Source organism: Lissotriton vulgaris, unplaced genomic scaffold (assembly GCF_964263255.1).
Source record: "Lissotriton vulgaris unplaced genomic scaffold, aLisVul1.2 SCAFFOLD_2315, whole genome shotgun sequence".
Taxonomy (NCBI): Eukaryota; Metazoa; Chordata; class Amphibia; order Caudata; family Salamandridae; genus Lissotriton; species Lissotriton vulgaris.
In genome coordinates, this window is record NW_028255822.1 from 109,357 (window position 1) to 128,784 (window position 19,428).

Consider the following 19,428-nt stretch of genomic DNA (forward strand, 5'->3'; position numbering starts at 1 on the left):
GGCAGAACTTTGGGGCCTGTGCAATTTGTGCAATTTGGGTATAAAGGAGAACAATTTCCTCCGAGCCATTTTAGGGGTGGGAAAGGGGCCCCTTACACTAGACCCTGTGATTTATTATGTGGCAGAAATTGCAGCTTTAAGACCGCTGCTATATTGGGTCCGTATTGGGTTCACTAGCGAACTCCAAAGTTATAGGTCAGGCCTTAGCCATGTTATGAGGCCTGAGCCAGCAGCTCAGAAGATTAACTGGCTAAAGAATTCGATCCGATGGGGCTCCTGAGTGGATGCTCTTCAGAGTCTTGAGTGTGTCGTCTGTGGTAAGTGGAGTCCAGTTGAGCACGATCTGTTGGGGTATGGAGTGGTTGCGTGTGGTGGTGGTAGGCGTTGTGGCAGGGTCTTTGGTGTCAAAGCTGTCATAGAACTACCTGATCTTATGGTGGAAAAAGGTGCTGAGCTTGTTTCAGAGGCCTTGGAAGGGTGAGACATCTGCAGTCTCGCAGTTGGGCCTGGCAAACTCCTTGATGATGGCCAAAAGTTATTTGCTGGTGTGTGTGTTGGTGTTGATTCTATTTTGTGAATATCCGAAGCATGCTTCTTGAGTGATCAGGGTGTTTAATAAAAAGCAGTTAGCCTTAGGGTGAGGTTAAAAAGTATCAACGTGATTGGTTTTCATTTGTTGCAGGAGATCAGGTGTAGTAGGAGATGATGGAGAAGGTGAGATGTGTTCTACAGCTTGTCTCCAGGTTGCACGTTGGACAAATTGCAGGCAGGAAAAGATTAGTACTGGAAAGAATGAAAAATGGGTGAGACCTATCTTGGGAGTTAGTGGTGTGAAGGGTGCTGTCAGAGTAGGTGATACCATTAGTTTGGTAATCAGACCAACAATGGTCCGTGCGTGTGATGGTGCGTGAGGCGATGAAGAGCACATAAGGGCTTTAACTTTGGCGCTCCAACTGTGTGCATCCACTTCACTGACATTCATAGCGGTCATGGTCTTTAGAAAAGCAAAAAAGCTGCATTGCAGCAAAACAGAAAACAGAATGGGTGAACGAACTAACTAACTTGAGCCCAGCTATTCCCCTTTTATCCGGGGAGTTCAAACCCCAGTGAAACTTAGTGAGACAAGAAAGGTAAGCAAATAAAAAGGTGTGAATAGCAACAAACATAAAATATTAAAAAGAACCTGTGTTTATGTCCAGGGAGCACTATAATATTGGTGGAGCCAAACACTTTCAACGAGAAATATAAAGCAATAAAGGAAACACAGTTTCAAACACACAATGCCACTAGTGTACAAAACATAATTATGGTCAGGTACGAGGACTCACAGGAAAAGTTACTTCCTAGTTTCTCTTCTGGAACATGAAGTATGCGTCTATTAGTGATCAAAAAATAACTAAGCAGTTCAATGATGGGTGAGACATTAGATCGGGGCGCAAGTACCAAACTCCTGGAATGAGGCAACTGTTACTCTTATTCTGAAGTCAGGTCAGGTGTATGTGAATCATATAGACCGATATCTCTCCTGAATTCAGATTAAAATATCTTTACGAAAATGTTGGCAGGAAGACTAAGCAAGGTAGTGGGGGAAATGATACATAGAGATCAGAGGGGTTTTGTGAAGGGGAGATATCTTCACTAGCTTACCTAAGAGTTAGTTGGGGCCATTGATTTTGCGACAATTTACGGAACTAGCAATAATAACTTTGGATGCCTCTAAAGCCTTTGATAGGGAGAGGTGGTCCTACCTATTCTCCATTTTAAGAAGATATAACTTAGGAGACAAATTTTGTAGAGCCATCCAGTTAATGTACCAAGAACTTACAGCAAGGGTCTTGGTGAATGGAAATGTATCTTCACCCTTTAAAATACTCAGGGGTACAAGATAGGGCTGCGACTCTCACCCTTCTCCTGTTTAATCTTAATATGGAACCCTTTGCTCACAAACTTAGAACCACAACCGATATCCCCCCTTTCATCAGGGAGAGTGGGTCAGGAAGGTCGCGCTGTATGCAGACGACCTCATGGTTTACTCCTCTGATCTTGGGGTGGACTTACCAACTATCTTATGGATGGCATTGGAATTCGGCGAGGTGTCAGGGTACTTAGTACACGCAAATAAAACAGAGGTTATGTTATGGAATCAAAGAAGTGAAAATCAGTTGATTAAGAAGGAAATGCAATACTTGGGCCTAAAGATAGTACAAGACATAAACGAAACTGCAGAAAATAATCTGAGGAGAGTACTAAAAGAGGTTGTGCAATTAATGAAGGTATGGGCATACCTTCTGTTAACGTTTCTGGGGAGGGTGAATTTGGACAAAATAAATATATTGTCAGATATTACATTCCTATTTAATATGTAGCACTATATTTTGAAAAAGCCACTATACATAAAATCCAGCAGGCGATCAATGCGTTTATTTGGGAGTATAAGGGTATCAGGATCTCCTGGAAAAAGCTGCGGAGAAAGAGGGAGAAGGGAGGATTAACCCTCCCAGACATACCATACTATGCATGGACTTTCCAGGTGACAACTTTAGAATGCTCGTAAAGACCCCAGATGGATCCATAATAGGCTCTATGTTTTTGGCTATGTTAAAAGAAAGTATGGCTGATGTAGATGGCTTCCTTTTTAAATTTGGGGACCCAAAATACTTAAAAAAATGTAATTAAAGGTATTACAATCAATGGCGAAGATATGGTACCATATCAGATGACTTTTGAAACTAGATTACTACTCATATTATGCCCCGATTTGGGATTCACCAGGGACTCCGGAGTGCCTTAATGATAAACTGGCGATAAAAAATGTGGATCTAAGGATCTGGGGGGATCTGACGCTCAAAGGAATTCTTATGTCTTGGCAAGATCTAAACGGGCTGATGAAGGGTAGTCTTTCCAAGTTTAAATACATACAACTAAAAAGATGGGAACAAAGTAGAAAGTCGGCATTGGGAGTGGGAAATACTTTAGAGGAACAACTGGTCTCAAAACCATCAGGAAATAAGGAAGTCACATTCTGGTATTGGGAAATACAGGATACCATGGATGGTAATATTAACCTGGCAGAAGAGTTGTGGGGAAAACACTTGCCGAGGGAGCAGCTACAGAATATTTGGCAAGAATCAATGCGCACTCTTTACTTTGTTATCAAGCCTGCTTTTTTAAAGAGGAACAAATTCTTCTCACTTCACAGGGCATATATAACCCCGGAAAATTTTTCAAAGATGGGGAAAGGAAGCTGAACCAGTTGTGCAAAATGTGGCCTGGAAAAGGCATCAGATGTCCATATGTTCTATCAATGTCCTGAAATAAGAGTGTTTTGGGAAAAAGTGGAAGCAACTATATCAGGTATTTTGGAAATTAAGGTAAGCCTATCATTGGTTATCTTTGGGGTAGTGGAAGGCCTTATGGGATTTCCGAGGGACCTATTGTTTTACGCTATTTTACTTGCCAGAAGAGAAATCTGCTGTAAAGGGGTGGGAGCTGTACAACCGCAACATTCGGACTGGCTGGAGTCCCTCCTATATATGGCCAGGATGGACTTACAATGGAAAGAGTACAAGAGGAAAGGTTTCTGGAAGCCCTCGGAGGTATGGAGTGTGGGTCGGGAAAGAATGTGGGGAGTAATGAGATTACATGAGGATGTAGGAACTATAACTGTCCAATGATTACACCGGTAAAAGCTCTCTGGTCTGCTGCAGGACCCCTCCGTTTTCGCTTTTAAGGCAGCTGCAGGTGTGAAGTTAACACCGGGAGAGAGAGTCAGCCACAGAAAGCATCATGCTCATTCTGTAATTACCATAAGTGGTTGGTTTTCTCTCTTGAAAGAAGGACGGAAGGAATGGACATTGTTTCTGAGGTGAATGAGGACAAAAAAAATAAAAAAATAACTAAACAGTTCACCAAGGTTCATGTGGCCGCTACAAAAGAAAGTGGAACTCTATCCCCCTCAATCTCCCACAAAACAAGATCATCAGACCTTTATGTACCATATAAGTGGCACAACCTAAAAAGAGTGGAGTTTTGTTCGGTACATCATGAGGTTTTCGGTTATTTCTGAATGAGAATGTAGCTACATCTCCTATGAGTTATTGTAACCTGTTATTCTTAGCACAGTTGTTTAGCAAACTCAGCACCTTCGCGTCTTTTGCTGCAACTCTTACCAAGTCCATCCCTCGGCGCCAACTGGTTTCCCACTGAGATGTATACATGAAAATACAAAGGCCTCTGTACAGGCTGTGGCTGTCTTCCTGTACCGTCCAACAAGGTGACTGGCAAATAATGACTAGTTTCTGGTTTAAGAGGCAGCTAGATACTTGTCTGAGAGAAAAGCCCCCCTCACGGGATGAAGAAGAGGGCTGAAGTGGTAATGAAACAGACAGCATAGGTATAGTCAGCAATTAGCAGAATGAGCATTGTTAATTTGGTAAAAAATTCTAATCACTGCAACATTTGAAATGGACTATCAATATACAGAGATGGAAAAATATGCTTCATATTCACAGTAACTCAAGGATGACATGCAAACTTGAAGGGACACATTATAAAGGTAGGCTCCTGCTGTGCTGAACTTTACCTACAAGAAACAAAGCACTTTGTGAATTCTGTCGCTTATTTAATTAAAACACGAAATCTGAAAATTACATAGTTGCAAAATGTATATATTAATGTCATACAAATATATTTTATGATCAACCATCTTTGCTTAATTCTGCTTGAAAAGTATAAAAATATGGTTACATTATACTGAAAGGCTTTTGTGAACGTGGTATCAGTAAATATGTGAAAACATTCAGATTCGCTCAATTTTCAGTAATTATATTCAGTGCAATTTTTTTGTTTCACAGCAAACAGTTCTCTGCAAAGCAACTCGTGCTCTCGTTCGTTACAAAGACAAACACAAAGTAAACAATAATGCGGCCTCGTATTGTCACATGCGTCTCATGTATAAAGGCATTTTCATACACATGAAATTGGAGAAGACATTGATTTAAACTTGATGGCAGATCATAGTTTACATTGGATTTTTATTTCATGTGGACCGGGAATCTAAAGTATTATCCCCTGCTCAAGCTGCACATTCAGTTTAAGGGCAATCTGTTGGTACTTGTCTGTTCAACACTGGCAGCTCAAAATTGACACCTCTTGTATCTGGCGAAGTAGGCTCAGCCTACCCCTGATTGGTGCAGCTTCTCTTGGTATTCATGATGTATGCTCCGGCATGTACTCTACAAACAGATGACACAGCTAGATCCAAGATGGTGAGCACGAGGTGACGTAGTGTTAACTTAGCATAGCATGTGTGTGAGTGCACTGCTAACACCAATACATGTCTACTGATCAATGCAGGGGGTCTGGCACACAGTGCAAAGGGCACCTTTACTGTGAAACAGAAGAGAGGTCCTCGTCACAATAATACACATGAGCACACGTAGTAGGCAGTGTACCGTAGTGAACACACAAACATTCTGACACACCTATATTCCATTCAGGTGCTGACAGTTTAACAGGTGGGCAATCCTGATAACTGAAACAGGCAATGACAAATCCGACAGATGCCACTTTGATGTTTGATACCCTTCTTACTGTATGCAATACACCTTTACCAAATCTGTATAGTATCCAGTGATAGACAGATGAAACAATTTCCACGAAGACAGTCTGTTATTATACATACAATTCTAATGAAATGTATTTCGAAAGAACACAAAAGGAGTTAATGGTGAATGTAGGCACATTATTTGCAATTGGACTAGTTTGTGGGACATTTTATTGAGAACAGACATTATTCTGTCTTCCACTGTACATACAACATACAATTGTAGAATTTACACGGATTGGATGTATTCTTACATTATCTAGCTATCTCGTCTGAATGTGGCCATGGAAGGCCAAGCGTGATTGTGGTCCCATTAATGGCCAGATGCTACATGTCGTTTCCTATACCTGCTAACTTTTCATTCAGTTGGTAGAAGGGGGCAGGCCTGGGAACTGCCCTTATAACCTGAAGCCAATTTAACGAGAAAAAGAATGAATAGACGTTAAGAGCAAACAAGGAAAGAAGTCTGCCTTAGAAGGAGGACGAGCACAGTTGATAGACAAAGAAGAGAGGCAAATGAAGTGGTGGCAGAGATGAAAATAATGGTAAGCGGCTTTGAATAAGAAGAAAGGTGCACAGGGTTTAACAAAGAGAATATATTAAATGATTGTGTTGACGGAATGTCACAGAAAAGTAGACTTCAGCATGTAAGGTAGTGCCTTTCCAAAGACACTACCCATACCCATCGACAGCGTGGTACAGCATCTGACTCACAGTCACTGGCGGGACCACAAAGGCCTCAACGTCACTGAGGCTTACGGTGACACCATTCAGTCAATGGTATGGCTCCAGCTTGGTTGCTCTAGGAGTTTGTGGACTTGCTAGGTGCGGTCAGGAGTGCGGGGCGGTTGGGTAGTCTTTGTAACACCCCTTTGGCTGTCAGAGGTCGCACAGTGTTCAAAAGGGTCACCCTTTCTGGTGTTCTTGTTGACGAGCGGATGACTGGCTGATGTGAGACGATGATGTTTTGGGAACTCTTGTCAGCCGGAGACCTTACCAAAACAAACAGGAGATTCTGTTAGAAGGGGTTAAGCAGGAGGTTCAAGAGAGTGTCATTTCTTAACACAATTCCATTTTCAAGTAAAAGTCAAGTTTTTTGACAAAACAAAAAATACAACCATGATAAGATATACTGTATTTATAAACAGTTAGCTAAGTAGAATTTGGGTTGTACTTACAGGATGGCATACTTACAGTAGTTAATGGAAAGAGAGAAGTAAGACCCTTACTTGGGCTCCTTGACTTCACGCCTTGCTCCGCCACTTCTGAAATGCAGAGCTGAACCGTATTAACAAGGATACGTTGCAGCCCTGCGTTTCTCCCTGCCCTGGCGCTAATTTAGCAGCCTAGCACCAACACAGACACTCTTGCACCATAGTGCAAGGGTGCCTTCATTGTGGTGAAGATTGTTTATGTACAGGAAGGAACTTCCTGCACATAAACAATCTGAAATGGTATTTTGTAACTTCTATGTGTGATGTTTGATGCAGCACAAATAGAAGTTGCAAAACGTAATTTTTAAAAATATTTCTCATGTGCAGGAAGGGACCCCTTCCTGCACATAAGCAATCAATGGCTGTTTGCTGTTTTTAGATGTGCTGCACAAAGCAGCACACATGGAACAGCAAAAACGAGGCGAAATTACCAGGTTTTCCCTGGTCTTAATTTTGGCGCTGCCCCATATTTACAAGGGTGGGGTAAATATGGGGCAGCATCAAAATTATTGGATGTTGTGATGGAACGCCCTCCACAACACCCATTGCCTGTCCCTTTCACGCTAAGTATAACGTGAAAGGGTGCCTTATTTCAAGGCAGCGTTACGTTAAGTGGCTTAACGGTGCCTTGCAAATAAGGCGAAGCCCCTATCACCACCAAAATGTCTGAAAAAGTGACGTTGCGCTGGTCATAGGGGCTTGTAAAGAGGCCCCTATATGTTAAAAGAATGCCTGTGGAGTGGAGGTTGTTTAATGAATAAAGTTACAATTTATTGTGGAACACATTCTGTGTGAAAGATGCTGTGGCCACCTGTGGTTTGTGAAAAGGGGCATGGCAGCCTTTGTCTCATTTTATGTAAGTATTCGTTGATAGTACTAACAAGACCCAGGAAGGTCCTTCCTGGGTGCACTTTTCTGACCTTAACTCTAATGACTAGTGATCTATCATCTCGAATCCTGCAGTTCAGACTCAAAGCTCTTGGGGCGTGTCAACCGCACCGAACAAAATGGTAGTGTTTACTTGAGCTCCGCTTCATCGCAGAGATACAGCGGAAAATGTTGGCCGCTTCCTGACCAAACCCTGCTGTCGGGTGGCCATGCGCATCTCCAGCTTCAGGTGGCTCTCGTCTACTGTGAATTTTAGGAGCGAAGCGTCTGCCGTCATCTGTATTTGCCGCAACTTTGTTTCCCCTTTGCAGGCGGCCGTCATTTTGCGTGTGCAACGCCCGCGCTGCTTGAGGAGATTTTGACCACACAAACACCAGTTCCTGCTGTAATTATGTCTCCCCGGTAACTGTTTGTTGACTGCCATGCTCTTTTGTGCTGTTTTATAGTATTTGTGGCTGGACAGATATCTACCTATAAAAAAGGGGGCATTTCGGAGAAATTACACTTCTGGCATCCCTCATGTATTGTCTTCGTCAATGCCAGCTTTATCGATTATCTGGAGGACTGTTTAACAGCATTTTCTTGCCCTAAGGCCTTTTTCCTCAGGACCATCTGCCTCTGAATCTACCTCTCATACCTATGTGACCTCATGTTCATCTTTGGGTGTGGGGACCTCCTTCTATAAGTTAATGTGCCAACTGTCATGAGGTGACGCAACAAAGGTATACTACCAACAAATTTGTTACCAACACAACATTTATCTGGTTTTTTGATAACTCCTTTGGGCTGGTGTTACCAATTACATTCATATGTTACCTTCACTCCCACTGTTTTTACCCTCCGTTGAAGTTGACTAGTCTTGAATTTTTCTCACAAGTGTTTCACTTCCGGGAGGTTGTGACTTGTTAGTCGTTGTTTTGCATTTACGAGTTTGCTACTCTCATCTGCATTTTCTGCTGTTATTTTGTAGTTATCTATATCAAATTGTGAGACAGCTTCACATTCACATTGTCACATACATCATTGAAAAATGTTGTCTATGGGAAGAACCTCTGTTCTTAAATATCATGCTCACCCTAGGCGTCAAGTGTATCTTGTCAAGATGGCCAAAGAATCCACCTCGTTCACGAAATCTTCTTCGTCTGCTGCCAAACCGAAAAGAGCCAAGAATGATCATCAATCTCCAATTCAATCTATTTCCAAACCGGTCTTAGATTCAATCTAAGTAGAACTGCATGCTTTGAAACCGTTCATGAATGCTACCAATGAAAAATTACAATTGACTGAAGACCGATGGATCAAAATGGAAGGTAAAATGACAGAAATGGAACAACGTATAAGTAATCTACAAGATGTGACTACTAAAATACCTCTCCTAGAACAAGAAATTCATAAGCTAAAACTTCACACTGAGTACTTAGAAAACCGCAACTGAAGGAATAATCTTCAGCTGTATGGTTTGCCCAAAAATGCTGAAGGTCCGAATCTCCTTTCTTTTCTGAAGAAATTCCTGGCTGACCTTCTCGACCTTCAGTCTTCGACTCCCCTCAACATCTAACGAGCTCATCTTCTTGGTCGTTCTCAACCTCACTCTACCAAACCGCGTTGCATAATTATGCGATTTCATGAATTTACGGACTTGATGCATGTTCTCAAAATTTCCAGAGAAAAACGTCGCCTTGTTTGGTCGGGTCATAACATCTTCATCTCACAGGACCTTTCTAATGCCACCAATGCTAGGCGCAAAGAATTCCTAGCCCTTCGACCACAAATGAGGTCTCTAAATATCCGTTATGGCATTTTTACATCCTTGTCGTTGTAAAATCACTCATGAAGGTGTTTCCCGCTCTTTTGAAGATCCTCTGAAGTTGAAACAATGTTTGCACTTTATTTCTAGAATGCCTATGGTTACAAATGTTCAATTTCCTTGAAATCTTGTATGCGTTTACATTATTAGTAGGGCTGGGCGTAGTTTGCGAAGTAGCCCTTCGTGAAGCTACGTAAAGTGCACTTCGCGAGTTACGCGTAGCACTACGCGAGCTGCGTAGTAGCATGTTCGCACTGTGCAAGATGCCGTTTTCAATGATTGCACAGTGCCGGATGCTTGTTCGCACTGTGCAATCATTGAAAACGGCATCTTGCACAGTGCGAGCTGTAGTTTTCTGCCGCTCGAGGAGATTTTAATCGAGCGGCAGCTTTCTCAACGCGGACTGGTAGTTTCTCATCGTGAGCCGTCACGAGCATACGCAACCACTTGCAATGAGAAACCAGACCTCAGCGCGATGAGAATCTCGCAGGGAGGTTTATTTTCCACGCTCGCAATCGGCAACTTGATGTTGCTGATCGTGAACGAGGAAAAAGTCTCGCCAGGATGTCATTTTGCCTGCTCGCGGTCGCCAACTTGACGTTGAGGACCCAAGCAAGCAAAAAATGACTGCTGCACTACGCTACACGTGTTCGCACTGTGCTGCGTGCCGTTTACGTAGTGAAAGGTTGCGCAAACTTCACAAACTACGCGAGCATAGCGTAATGCTTTGCCCAGGCCAAATGATTAGATTGTTACGGTTTTACATTACATTAATACTTTGTGTTTTGGTCTTTAATATTTTTCATCTCTTTCTAATGGTTTATGCAGTCTAACTAGTTTTCTTTTATGCTTTTTTACTCCCTCTATGCTTCACATTGTCATTTAAAAAAATATATATTTTCTTCTCCTCTTCCTCTCAGACTTTCTTGGTTGCTGTTCTTGTTCATGTGTGCAGATACGTACGGTTTTTGTATTTCTCTCTGCACTCTACAGATCTGGTTTTCTGTCATTGATCTGACTTTCCTTACTTTCTTTCCTTGATCTGTCCCCTTTTCATTGTATCCTTTCTATTCTTTCTGCATTTTCCCTATCCCTATAATTTCTTTGTCAATTCCTTCTTTTTCTTACATCTACAAACCTTTCTCTTGTGTTCCCATTTTCATTGACCTTCTTTTTCCCTTTCCCTTTATCACTTTCTTCCTTTTCTTCCTCTTTTTACAACTTCATATGGGTTTTCTTTCCTCATCCTCTCCTGTTTTTTTATAATTCTTTGGTGTTGTCTTGTCATTGATATATGGTGTTTTATTTGTTCCCATCGTTGTTTTTGCAGTGTGTCATCATTGTTCCTGTACCCTTGTTTTTACCGCGATACATGTTGAATGTTGCGTAGTGGAACGTTCGTGGTCTGGGTCACACTGTCAAGCGTCAGACGGTGCTTTATCATTTATCAAAATTAAATTGTAATATTGCTTTTTTTGCAGGAAACCCACTGTAATAATATTAAATCTCTTAAACGTAAACGCCAATGGGTGGGTCAGGTTATTTTTTCACCTGCGGTTAATCATAAGGGCGGAGTGGCAATCCTTTGTCACAAATCTCTAAAACTTCAAATTTTGTCTACTGAATGTGACACAAATGGACAATGGGCAATACTTCAGGCCAAGGTTCATAATAAAATGATCACTTTTGTAAATATTTATGGACCAGTTAAACCTGACCCTGATTTCTAAAAATATCATTAAATTAATATGATCCTCCATTACCAAATCCCAATATCATTGTCGCTGGAGACTTTAATGATTGGCTTGATCCTTTTTCTGATAGAAAATCAATTTGAAAATTTGAAACCTGATAAGACTCATAAACAATTTCAGTCTGCTATTGCCTCTCGCCCATTATTTGATTTATGGAAGACCTGCAACCCTGATAAATATGAATTTACATTTTTCTCAAATGTACATCATACTAAGTCGCGTATTGATTATATTTTGGTTTAAAAGTCTCTACTACCCTCTATTCAATCTTTAGAAATTGAATCCATTTTTATTTCTGAGCATGCCCCTGTCTCTTCGTCATTTGACCTATTCCTTACCAATTCCAAACATGCTCGATGGAGATTTAACAATTCACTTTGTCTGACCAATCCTATATATCTGAGGCTACTTCTTTTATAAAGGAGTTTTTTCTGTTCAATAATGCTTACGATACTTCTATACACAATAATTGGAATGCTTTTAAGGCATCCTTTAGGGCTTTCACCATTGCATACAAGGCCAAAAAGAAGAAATTATTGAACTCCCAATATCTCTCTATCCTCAAACATATCAAATCTCTTGAACACTCTTTCTTCACATCTAATTTTCCCACTCATCTCCGAGACCTCAATAAGGCAAGATCAGATTTAAATGGACTGCCCTAGATGGAAGGAAGTTACCACCTTAGGAAGAAAAGCAGCCCTGGTCCTGAGGACCATACTTTCAACATGTACGGTCAGAAACGGAGGCTTTGAACTCAAAGTCTGAAGCTCACTCACCCTCCTAGTCGAAGTGATAACAACAAGAAAGACCCTTTTGAATGTCAGCAGTCTCAAAGGACAACTATGCATACGTTCAAACTAGGAACCCATTAAAAAAGTTAACACTAGATTCAAATCCCATTGGGGCATAATAAAAGGAGTGGGTGGAAGCATGTTTGTAAGCCCCTTAAAACTATTGGAGACTTAAAAAGAGACGGCTGATCAGGCAAACAAAGAAATGCTGATAAAGCCGACAAATATCCTTTAACAGTGGCCACAGCACAACCCTGCTCGGCCCAATGAAGTGAAAAACAAAGAGCATCAGAAAAATGAGCTTTTAAGGGATCAATAAACTTCTCTCCACACCATTTAACACATTTTGACCACCTGTAGGAGTAAACGGACTAGGTGGAGTGTTGCCTGGCCGATTAAAATAACATCCACCACGTCAGGCGGGACAGAGAAAGAATTCAGGTTGCCCCATTCAATCTCCAGGCATGAAGGTGCAGGCTCTGGAGGTGAGGGTGTAGAACCTGCCCCTCCGACTGCGAGAGGAGGTCTACCCTGAGAGGGAGACGGAGCCGAGGGTGCGACGAAAGGTGAAGAAGATCTGTGTACCACACCCTTCTTGACCAATCAGGGGCGATCAATATAACTTGGGCCCGGTCTTGGCGAATCTTCCTCAGAACCCGAGAAATCAAGGGTATGGAAGAGACGGGTAAAGGAGTTGTGAGCTCCAACTCAACTGAAACGCGTCCCCAATACTCCCTGCTTCGGAAACTCTAGACTGCAGAATGACGGGCAGTGCGCGTTCTCAAGAGTGGCAAACAGGTCCACCCGAAGAGTTCCCCACATCTGGAAGATGTGTTGAACTACCGCCGTGTGAAGCCCCCACCCGTAATCGGCTGAGAACTGCCATCTGAGACTTTCAGCACGTACGTTCAGCACCCCGGCCAGATGATTTGCCTTCAAACAAATCCGATGGTCCTGAGCCCAGGACCAGAGCCGCAATACCTCTCTGCAGAGACGGTATGACCCTACTCCTCCCTGCATGTTGAGGTATCACATCGTGGCAGTGTTGTCCGTCAGGGAAGGGAAAAAGGCCTTGAGCGCCAACGTATCACCCACAATTCCAGAAGATTGATATGAAGCAATATTTCCTCTGGAGACCAAAACCCCTTGATCTCCAGATCCCCCAGATGAGCACTCCACCTTAGATTAGAGGCATCTGATATCACTGTGGCCACCGAAGGAGGAAGGTGGAAGGGCTTTCCTTGAGACAGATTGCCCTCCACGCTCCACCAAGACAGATCAGCTGCAGCTTCTCTGGAGATCCTGAACGACTCCCTGATATCTCCGTTGTACTGATACCACTGCCTGCGGAGGCACCACTGAAGCGCCCTCATGTGCCACTGAGCAGGCGAAGGACCATCAGAACCAGAACAACCGCTCCATTGTAAAACAAGGGTATCATTTCCTGAATGCCGAGAATCCTTGCAGAGGTGGGAAATCTCGACACACAGTGGTATCCAGTACTGCCCCAAAGAACAGGTTGTGCTTTGAGGGCACTAGGTGAGACTTGGGTACATTTATCGAAAAACCCAATTTATACTACAGCTGAGTTGTTACCTGCAGATGATGACGCACCATCTCTGGTGACTCCGCCTTCAGAAGCCAGTCGTCCAGGTAGGGGAAAACCTGAATCCCCATCCTCCTGAGATGGGCAGCCACCACTGCCATCACCTTGGTGAAGACTTGAGGTGCAGTAGTAAGACCAAATGGAAGTATTGCAAACTGGTAGTGATGCGACCCAACCGTAAATCGGGGATACTTCCTGTGCGACTTCAGGATTGGGATGTGAAATACGCATCCTGTAAACCCATGGACACCATCCAGTCCTCTTGTTGCAGCGCCTGAAGAACCTGCACTAGGGTGAGCATCTTGAATCTCTCCTGCTTGAGAAATAGATTCAAAATTCTGAGGTCCAGGAAAGGACGTAACCTGCCATCCTTCTTGGGAATCAGGAAATACCAGGAGTAGCATCCCGACCCCTTTCCTGCTCCGGAACCATCTCTATTGCACCTTTTTGTAACAGGGCAAGAACCTCCTTCTGAAGGAGAAGTAAATGGTCCTCTGTGCAAAACCCTTGGCAAGGAAGGAAAGGATGAGGGAATTCCCGGAAGGGAAGGGCGTACCCATTTTCTACCAGATCTAAAACCCAAAGGTCCGAAGTGATCAATTTCCAAACCTGTAGAAAATGGGTAAGCCGGCCTCCCACGGGACCTACATGATCCAGGATGGCGGAACTAGGGCTGCTTTCCTGCATTACGCCCGGCTCCACGAAGGCGACCTCTGCCTTTACCTCTATAGGACTTGTACAAAGGGTTTTGCTGTTGCTGCTGCTGCTGAGGCGGTCTGAAACTTCAAAAGGAAGACTTCCTGAAGCCTCTGTATCGTTTATAACCATAACCTCTCGCCTGAGACTGCAGACCTAAAGACTTTGCCGTGCCCTTACTGTCCTTAAATCTTTGCAGGGCAGAATCCGCCTTTTCTCCAGAAAGTCTAGACCCATCAAAAGGTAGATCAAGAAGGGCAGCTTGCAAATCGGGAGAGAACCCAGTAGACCTCAACCACGCATTTTTTCTTTTTGCAATTGATAAACCCATGACACTGGCAACAAAATCTGCCGTGTCCAGGCCAGACTGGATGACTTGGCGAGCTGCACCCTGAGAGTCCACCAACACCTCACTCAGATTTCCCCCGTCCTCCTCAGAAAACCTAGGAAGAAGATGTTTGGCAGAGTCCATTAGGGCATGAATGTATCTACCCAAGAGACAAGTGGCGTTGGTAGATTTCAGTGCCATGCTAGCTGAAGAAAAGACCTTCTACGCAGACTGTTCCAGCTTCTTGGAAGCCCTGTCAGACGGAGCCTGCGGAAAAGCCCCTGTAGACAGCTTTGAACAAGAAGCCTGCACCACCAAACTCTCAGGAGAGGGGTGAGATGAAAGGAACAGTGGATCCCCAGGAGCAGGTCTATATCTTCTGGACACCGACCTTGAGACCGCAGGAGCAGAAAGAGGGTTGCGCCACACATCGAGGATTGGCTCAGTCAGTGCATCATTAAAGGGTAAAAGTGGTTCAACCACCGAGGGTGGAGATTGAAGCACTGCTGTAAGTAGATTAGGCTTATACTCAGTCATAGGGAGCTGCAAATCCAAAAGTTCCACGGCCTTCCTAATCACAGAATGGTACTGTGCAACCTCTTTCGATGGGGAAGCCTTCTGAAAAGCAAAGTCCCACTCTGGAGAAGAATCAAGTCCACTTGCCTCACACAAGTCCTCAAAAACATCTTCTGTGTCATACACGTCTTCTTCCTCCCTCTCTTCAGCCTGGTACTGATCCTCCTCTAATAATCTCTGCGCTTCTCTCCTCAAGCGCACCTTCGGCTGCGGCGTCAGCGGTGTCACATGCGGCATCGATGGCTATGGGAGCAGAGTCGAAGGAGGATCCACTGTAGTAACCGGGGCCAATCGAATCCGAGAAGCTTTACGGGATGGAGCCGGGGACTGCCCATACAGCGTGAACATCTTCAGAGCCGGGAAATGCCAGGACGGCGTAGCCGGCATGAAAGGCACAAAGGGGGCCTGTGGATACTGGTGAGGCACACCTAAATTAAATGCCAAAGGACCCATGGGACCCGAAGGTGCACCAGAGGGGTATGAGGCCCTGGCAAACACGCCATACATTGCATTCAGAAAATGCGATGGATCCAAACCCGGCACCGGAAACTGTGGATATTGAGCCAGTTCGAGATCCAAACAAGGCACCTCTGGAGTCAGACCTGCCGAAGCTACAGGCGGAGCCGCGGAAGCCAAAGGAGCATCAGCCGTATTCGACACACCCTCTGGAGTTGGTGAGAATCTCGGTGCCGGTGATTGCTCCGGAGTCCCCTTGTAAGATGGAGAATGGACCTGAGTCACCTGAGGAGACACTGAACGAGAAGGAGAGACAAAGTCTTTCTCGACGTCGAGGAGCAGAAAGTGACCTCGACACCACAGTCTTCGACAACTGGCGCCGAGAAGCATGTCTCCTCTTCTTCTTATGCTTTCTCTTGGAGTCATGCGACATCGATGACTTGGACTTTGACCTTTTTCGACCCCTTTTTTCTTTTCTTGCATTGGTCATATGCAGCTTGGCCTCCCGTTCCTTTAGAGCCTTCGGGTTCATCTTCCTACATGAAAAACAGCCCTCGACGTTGTGGTCAGACGACTAACCCCAAAGACAGTCTTCATGCGGGGCAGTGATCGACATATGACCCCCACATTCTTTACAGGGGTTAAAGCCAGACTTCCTCGGGGAGACATGCCAAAACAGAGAAAGATACAATCGAAATAACAAAGTATCTAGTCGAAAGTATGGAGAGTACCAGAAAAAAAAGTTTGCATCAACAACGCGGAAAAAAGGGAACTGACGTCATCACGCCGACGTGGTCCTCTTATGGCTCCAGTGACGTCATGCGGAGCCATGTGCGGAGCCATGGCATTGTGAAGACCTCGTCGGCGTGGGGAGCTAGTAACATTTTCCGCGGAATGCTGGAGCAGGGGATATTCATAAGGTGAGGAATCCACAGGCAGATGTATTAATCAGAAACAAATTATTAGAACAAACGAGAAGAGTTTGAAAATGTGTGTTAATGCTGAAAACATCGAATGATGTCCAAACAGCTGAACTGCCTCAGAGAGACAACTGCTAGTAGAGTTCATTCTAGGATAGACAGAATCTAAGCTTCTCAAAGGCACAGGCAGCCTTTTTTATTCCAGTCTAATGTAATCCCTACAAACCTCCTTTTACCCTTATTCAGCACTTTATTATGTTTGGACATGTTAACTTTGTGTACTCTCTTTAGGGAAGATTGTGGATTATATGTTAGGGGCTCTCACACATAGCAGAGGAATATTCTAACACATGTGGCTATTAATGGTTATCCTACAATAAAAAATAGGTATTGTTACAGACAGCTACATTTTCACAGTTATATTTGTAAAATGATGTTTAGATCACATACCCAATATTTGGCGATCTATTTGCTATTGGCCCAATAACTGGTCTTCTGATGGTCTTTTCAGCACCAACCACTGCCTTTCGATTTTCTTCTTGCCTTTGTACTGAAGGCTCTGAGCAATGAGGGGCACTAACAACATCCAAAAGGGCAAATACTTCATCTGCCAGTTCAGTTCGATTCTCAGCTTTGTCCTGTGACGTCACTACTGTAGTGCTTGTTTGACTGGGTACTTTTAAACGTCGTATCCTAATGTCAGGAGTCCTGCTAGAACCTTGAGTTGACGGTGGAGAAGGGTATTTTGGAGTAGCAAGTAATCTTGAATAGATGAGGGCAGTTGATGGCGGGCTTTCCTGGGCTTGTGGAGAAGCGGACACTAAAATATAAAACATGTACACTAACTAATCATAAACTATTATCACACATTGACATAATCAGTTACAAACCATTTCTTGACAAAAATAGTGCAGAAAATATAATGTCACGTTTATTATCTTTTCCTCCTTCAAATGTTTGCTAATTTGTTTACATTAGCTAGTAACACTTCCAGATGTTATAACAGGCCCTTAGCTCTCACATATTTAGCTGTACTTTAAGTAGCACAAGTCGGCATTCAGATATAATAAAAAATTATGCTTTTTGAAAAACTGATTAAAAACAACAAGCTGGGCCCTTATTACACATAAGGCTGCACTTTTCCTGCTTTTGTCACAGCCCACCTTTGAATAGGTGCGCCGTGCGCAAACAGGGACAGTGCACCCTATTACAGAGAGAATGCGCTACCCTCAGGGCAGTTACGAACTCACTGCCCTGTGGGCAGTGCGTTCAAGTGAAATACGGAGCAGCTGTCAGTGTTTCATTGAGCAGCCAGGAATCTGCATAAACTTTGAGGAGGGATTGAAGATCCCTTTATAGGTGGGTGCAGTGAGTGATTGCACATGTCTGCAAGAGGGTGTCTGGGGGGACCCACTTCCCTATTCTAGAGGGCGGCGATCCGGGGGCACACTGAAAATGCACCACCTTTTGGTAAAGCACTTTTAGTGAGGCTCATGACAGCTTCTTTGGATTTGCACCCACGTCAATAATACGGCGCAGGTGCAGAGGCAAAGAGATTGCATCATTTGCTTGGGGACGTGCAAGAGTGATATGCTGTGTGCTGCGTATTTGCCAACTGCATCAAGAAACTCCTGTGTGCTGGGCTATGGACAACTGTGCAGATTAAGCCCGCAGATACTATGGGGAAAGAAAAGAAACCCCCATATGAGTAAATTGAAGCACACAAGGACTTTAAATCACTCCTCAAGAATGTTAAGGAACAATTTTATTGCAGTGATGATTGATGGTTCAATTAGAGAATATATGTGACTGATAAGATGATAGCTCTCCATTTTCTTTTTTAGCTTCCAACAAAAAATTAGATCAAAGCAATCTTAATATAATCAATTGTTTTCCTTACAATCAAGTATGTTTAAGAAAGGTGAAGGGTTGTCTTAATGTTTCGAAGTTATGTTTGTCACTAAAACAGATAATGTAAATGTTTTTAATACAGAAATACCTGGTATTGAATATTGTGACTGGCCATACAAGTCTTGTTCGCAGGTTCATTGCTCCAAGTAAGATCCCTCAGGAATTAAGTCCCTGAGGGATCTTGAACCACGTAGGCATGGCACCGGAGTGCTTGGGTGCAACTATAAAAAGGGATTGAGCCCTTAATATTGGACTGATGGACACTTTATAAAACTCACTTAAGGGAGAAATATCTCAAAATAATTCATGCTGATTGATTATATCTGGGTTAGGTTGTTTGGAAATCATTTTACTTCTGTTTATGTTGAGTATTCGGTACTATTTTGCATATTTATCATTAATTAGGATCTTTTTCTTCTCAAAGTCAATATTGATGGGGCTCCAGGATGTATGTGTTGTAAGATCTAGTGAGTTCTGTTCTTGAACTGGTTGCCTAATGGTATGATCAATGTATTTATGTCATGAAAGCATTATGAAAAAAACCTGGGTTCTGAGAAACTATGAATGTATGTGTATTAAATTAATACAGATATGATGAAAAATCTCTGCCTGTCTAATGGTGAGTGACGGGGGATGGTACTCTTCTGTGTGTTGCCTGGCAAGAGGGCGGGTGATTCAGTGCTCTATAGAGAACTTAGAGAAAGTGAAGCAGTTAAACCCGCAGTAGGAGGAGCTATTTTTAAAGGTGATGGTCAGCATGACATGGAGACCGGTGTGATCCCTCAGGCAGGTTCCAATTTGAAGGATCCTTGCTGAGGTCTATATTCTATCGGATTTGGTTACTAAAGTTTTTGTTCAGGGGGCTCTTGACCC

General features: G+C 43.4%; 1 protein-coding gene across 1 annotated transcript in view; it reads right to left on the reverse strand.

The window, feature by feature from the left end:
• Positions 1–4,654: 4,654 nt before the first annotated feature.
• LOC147658885 (leucine-rich repeat-containing protein 56-like) overlaps positions 4,655–19,428 on the reverse strand; it is a 193,156-nt gene continuing 178,382 nt past the window's right edge. The window contains exons 7-8 of the mRNA XM_086952057.1: positions 17,095–17,464; positions 4,655–6,597 (exon numbers count right to left, since the gene is read on the reverse strand). Coding sequence (XP_086808183.1) covers positions 6,408–6,597; positions 17,095–17,464 — 560 coding nt within the window. The 3' untranslated portion in view covers positions 4,655–6,407. The remainder of the gene's footprint in view (positions 6,598–17,094; positions 17,465–19,428) is intronic.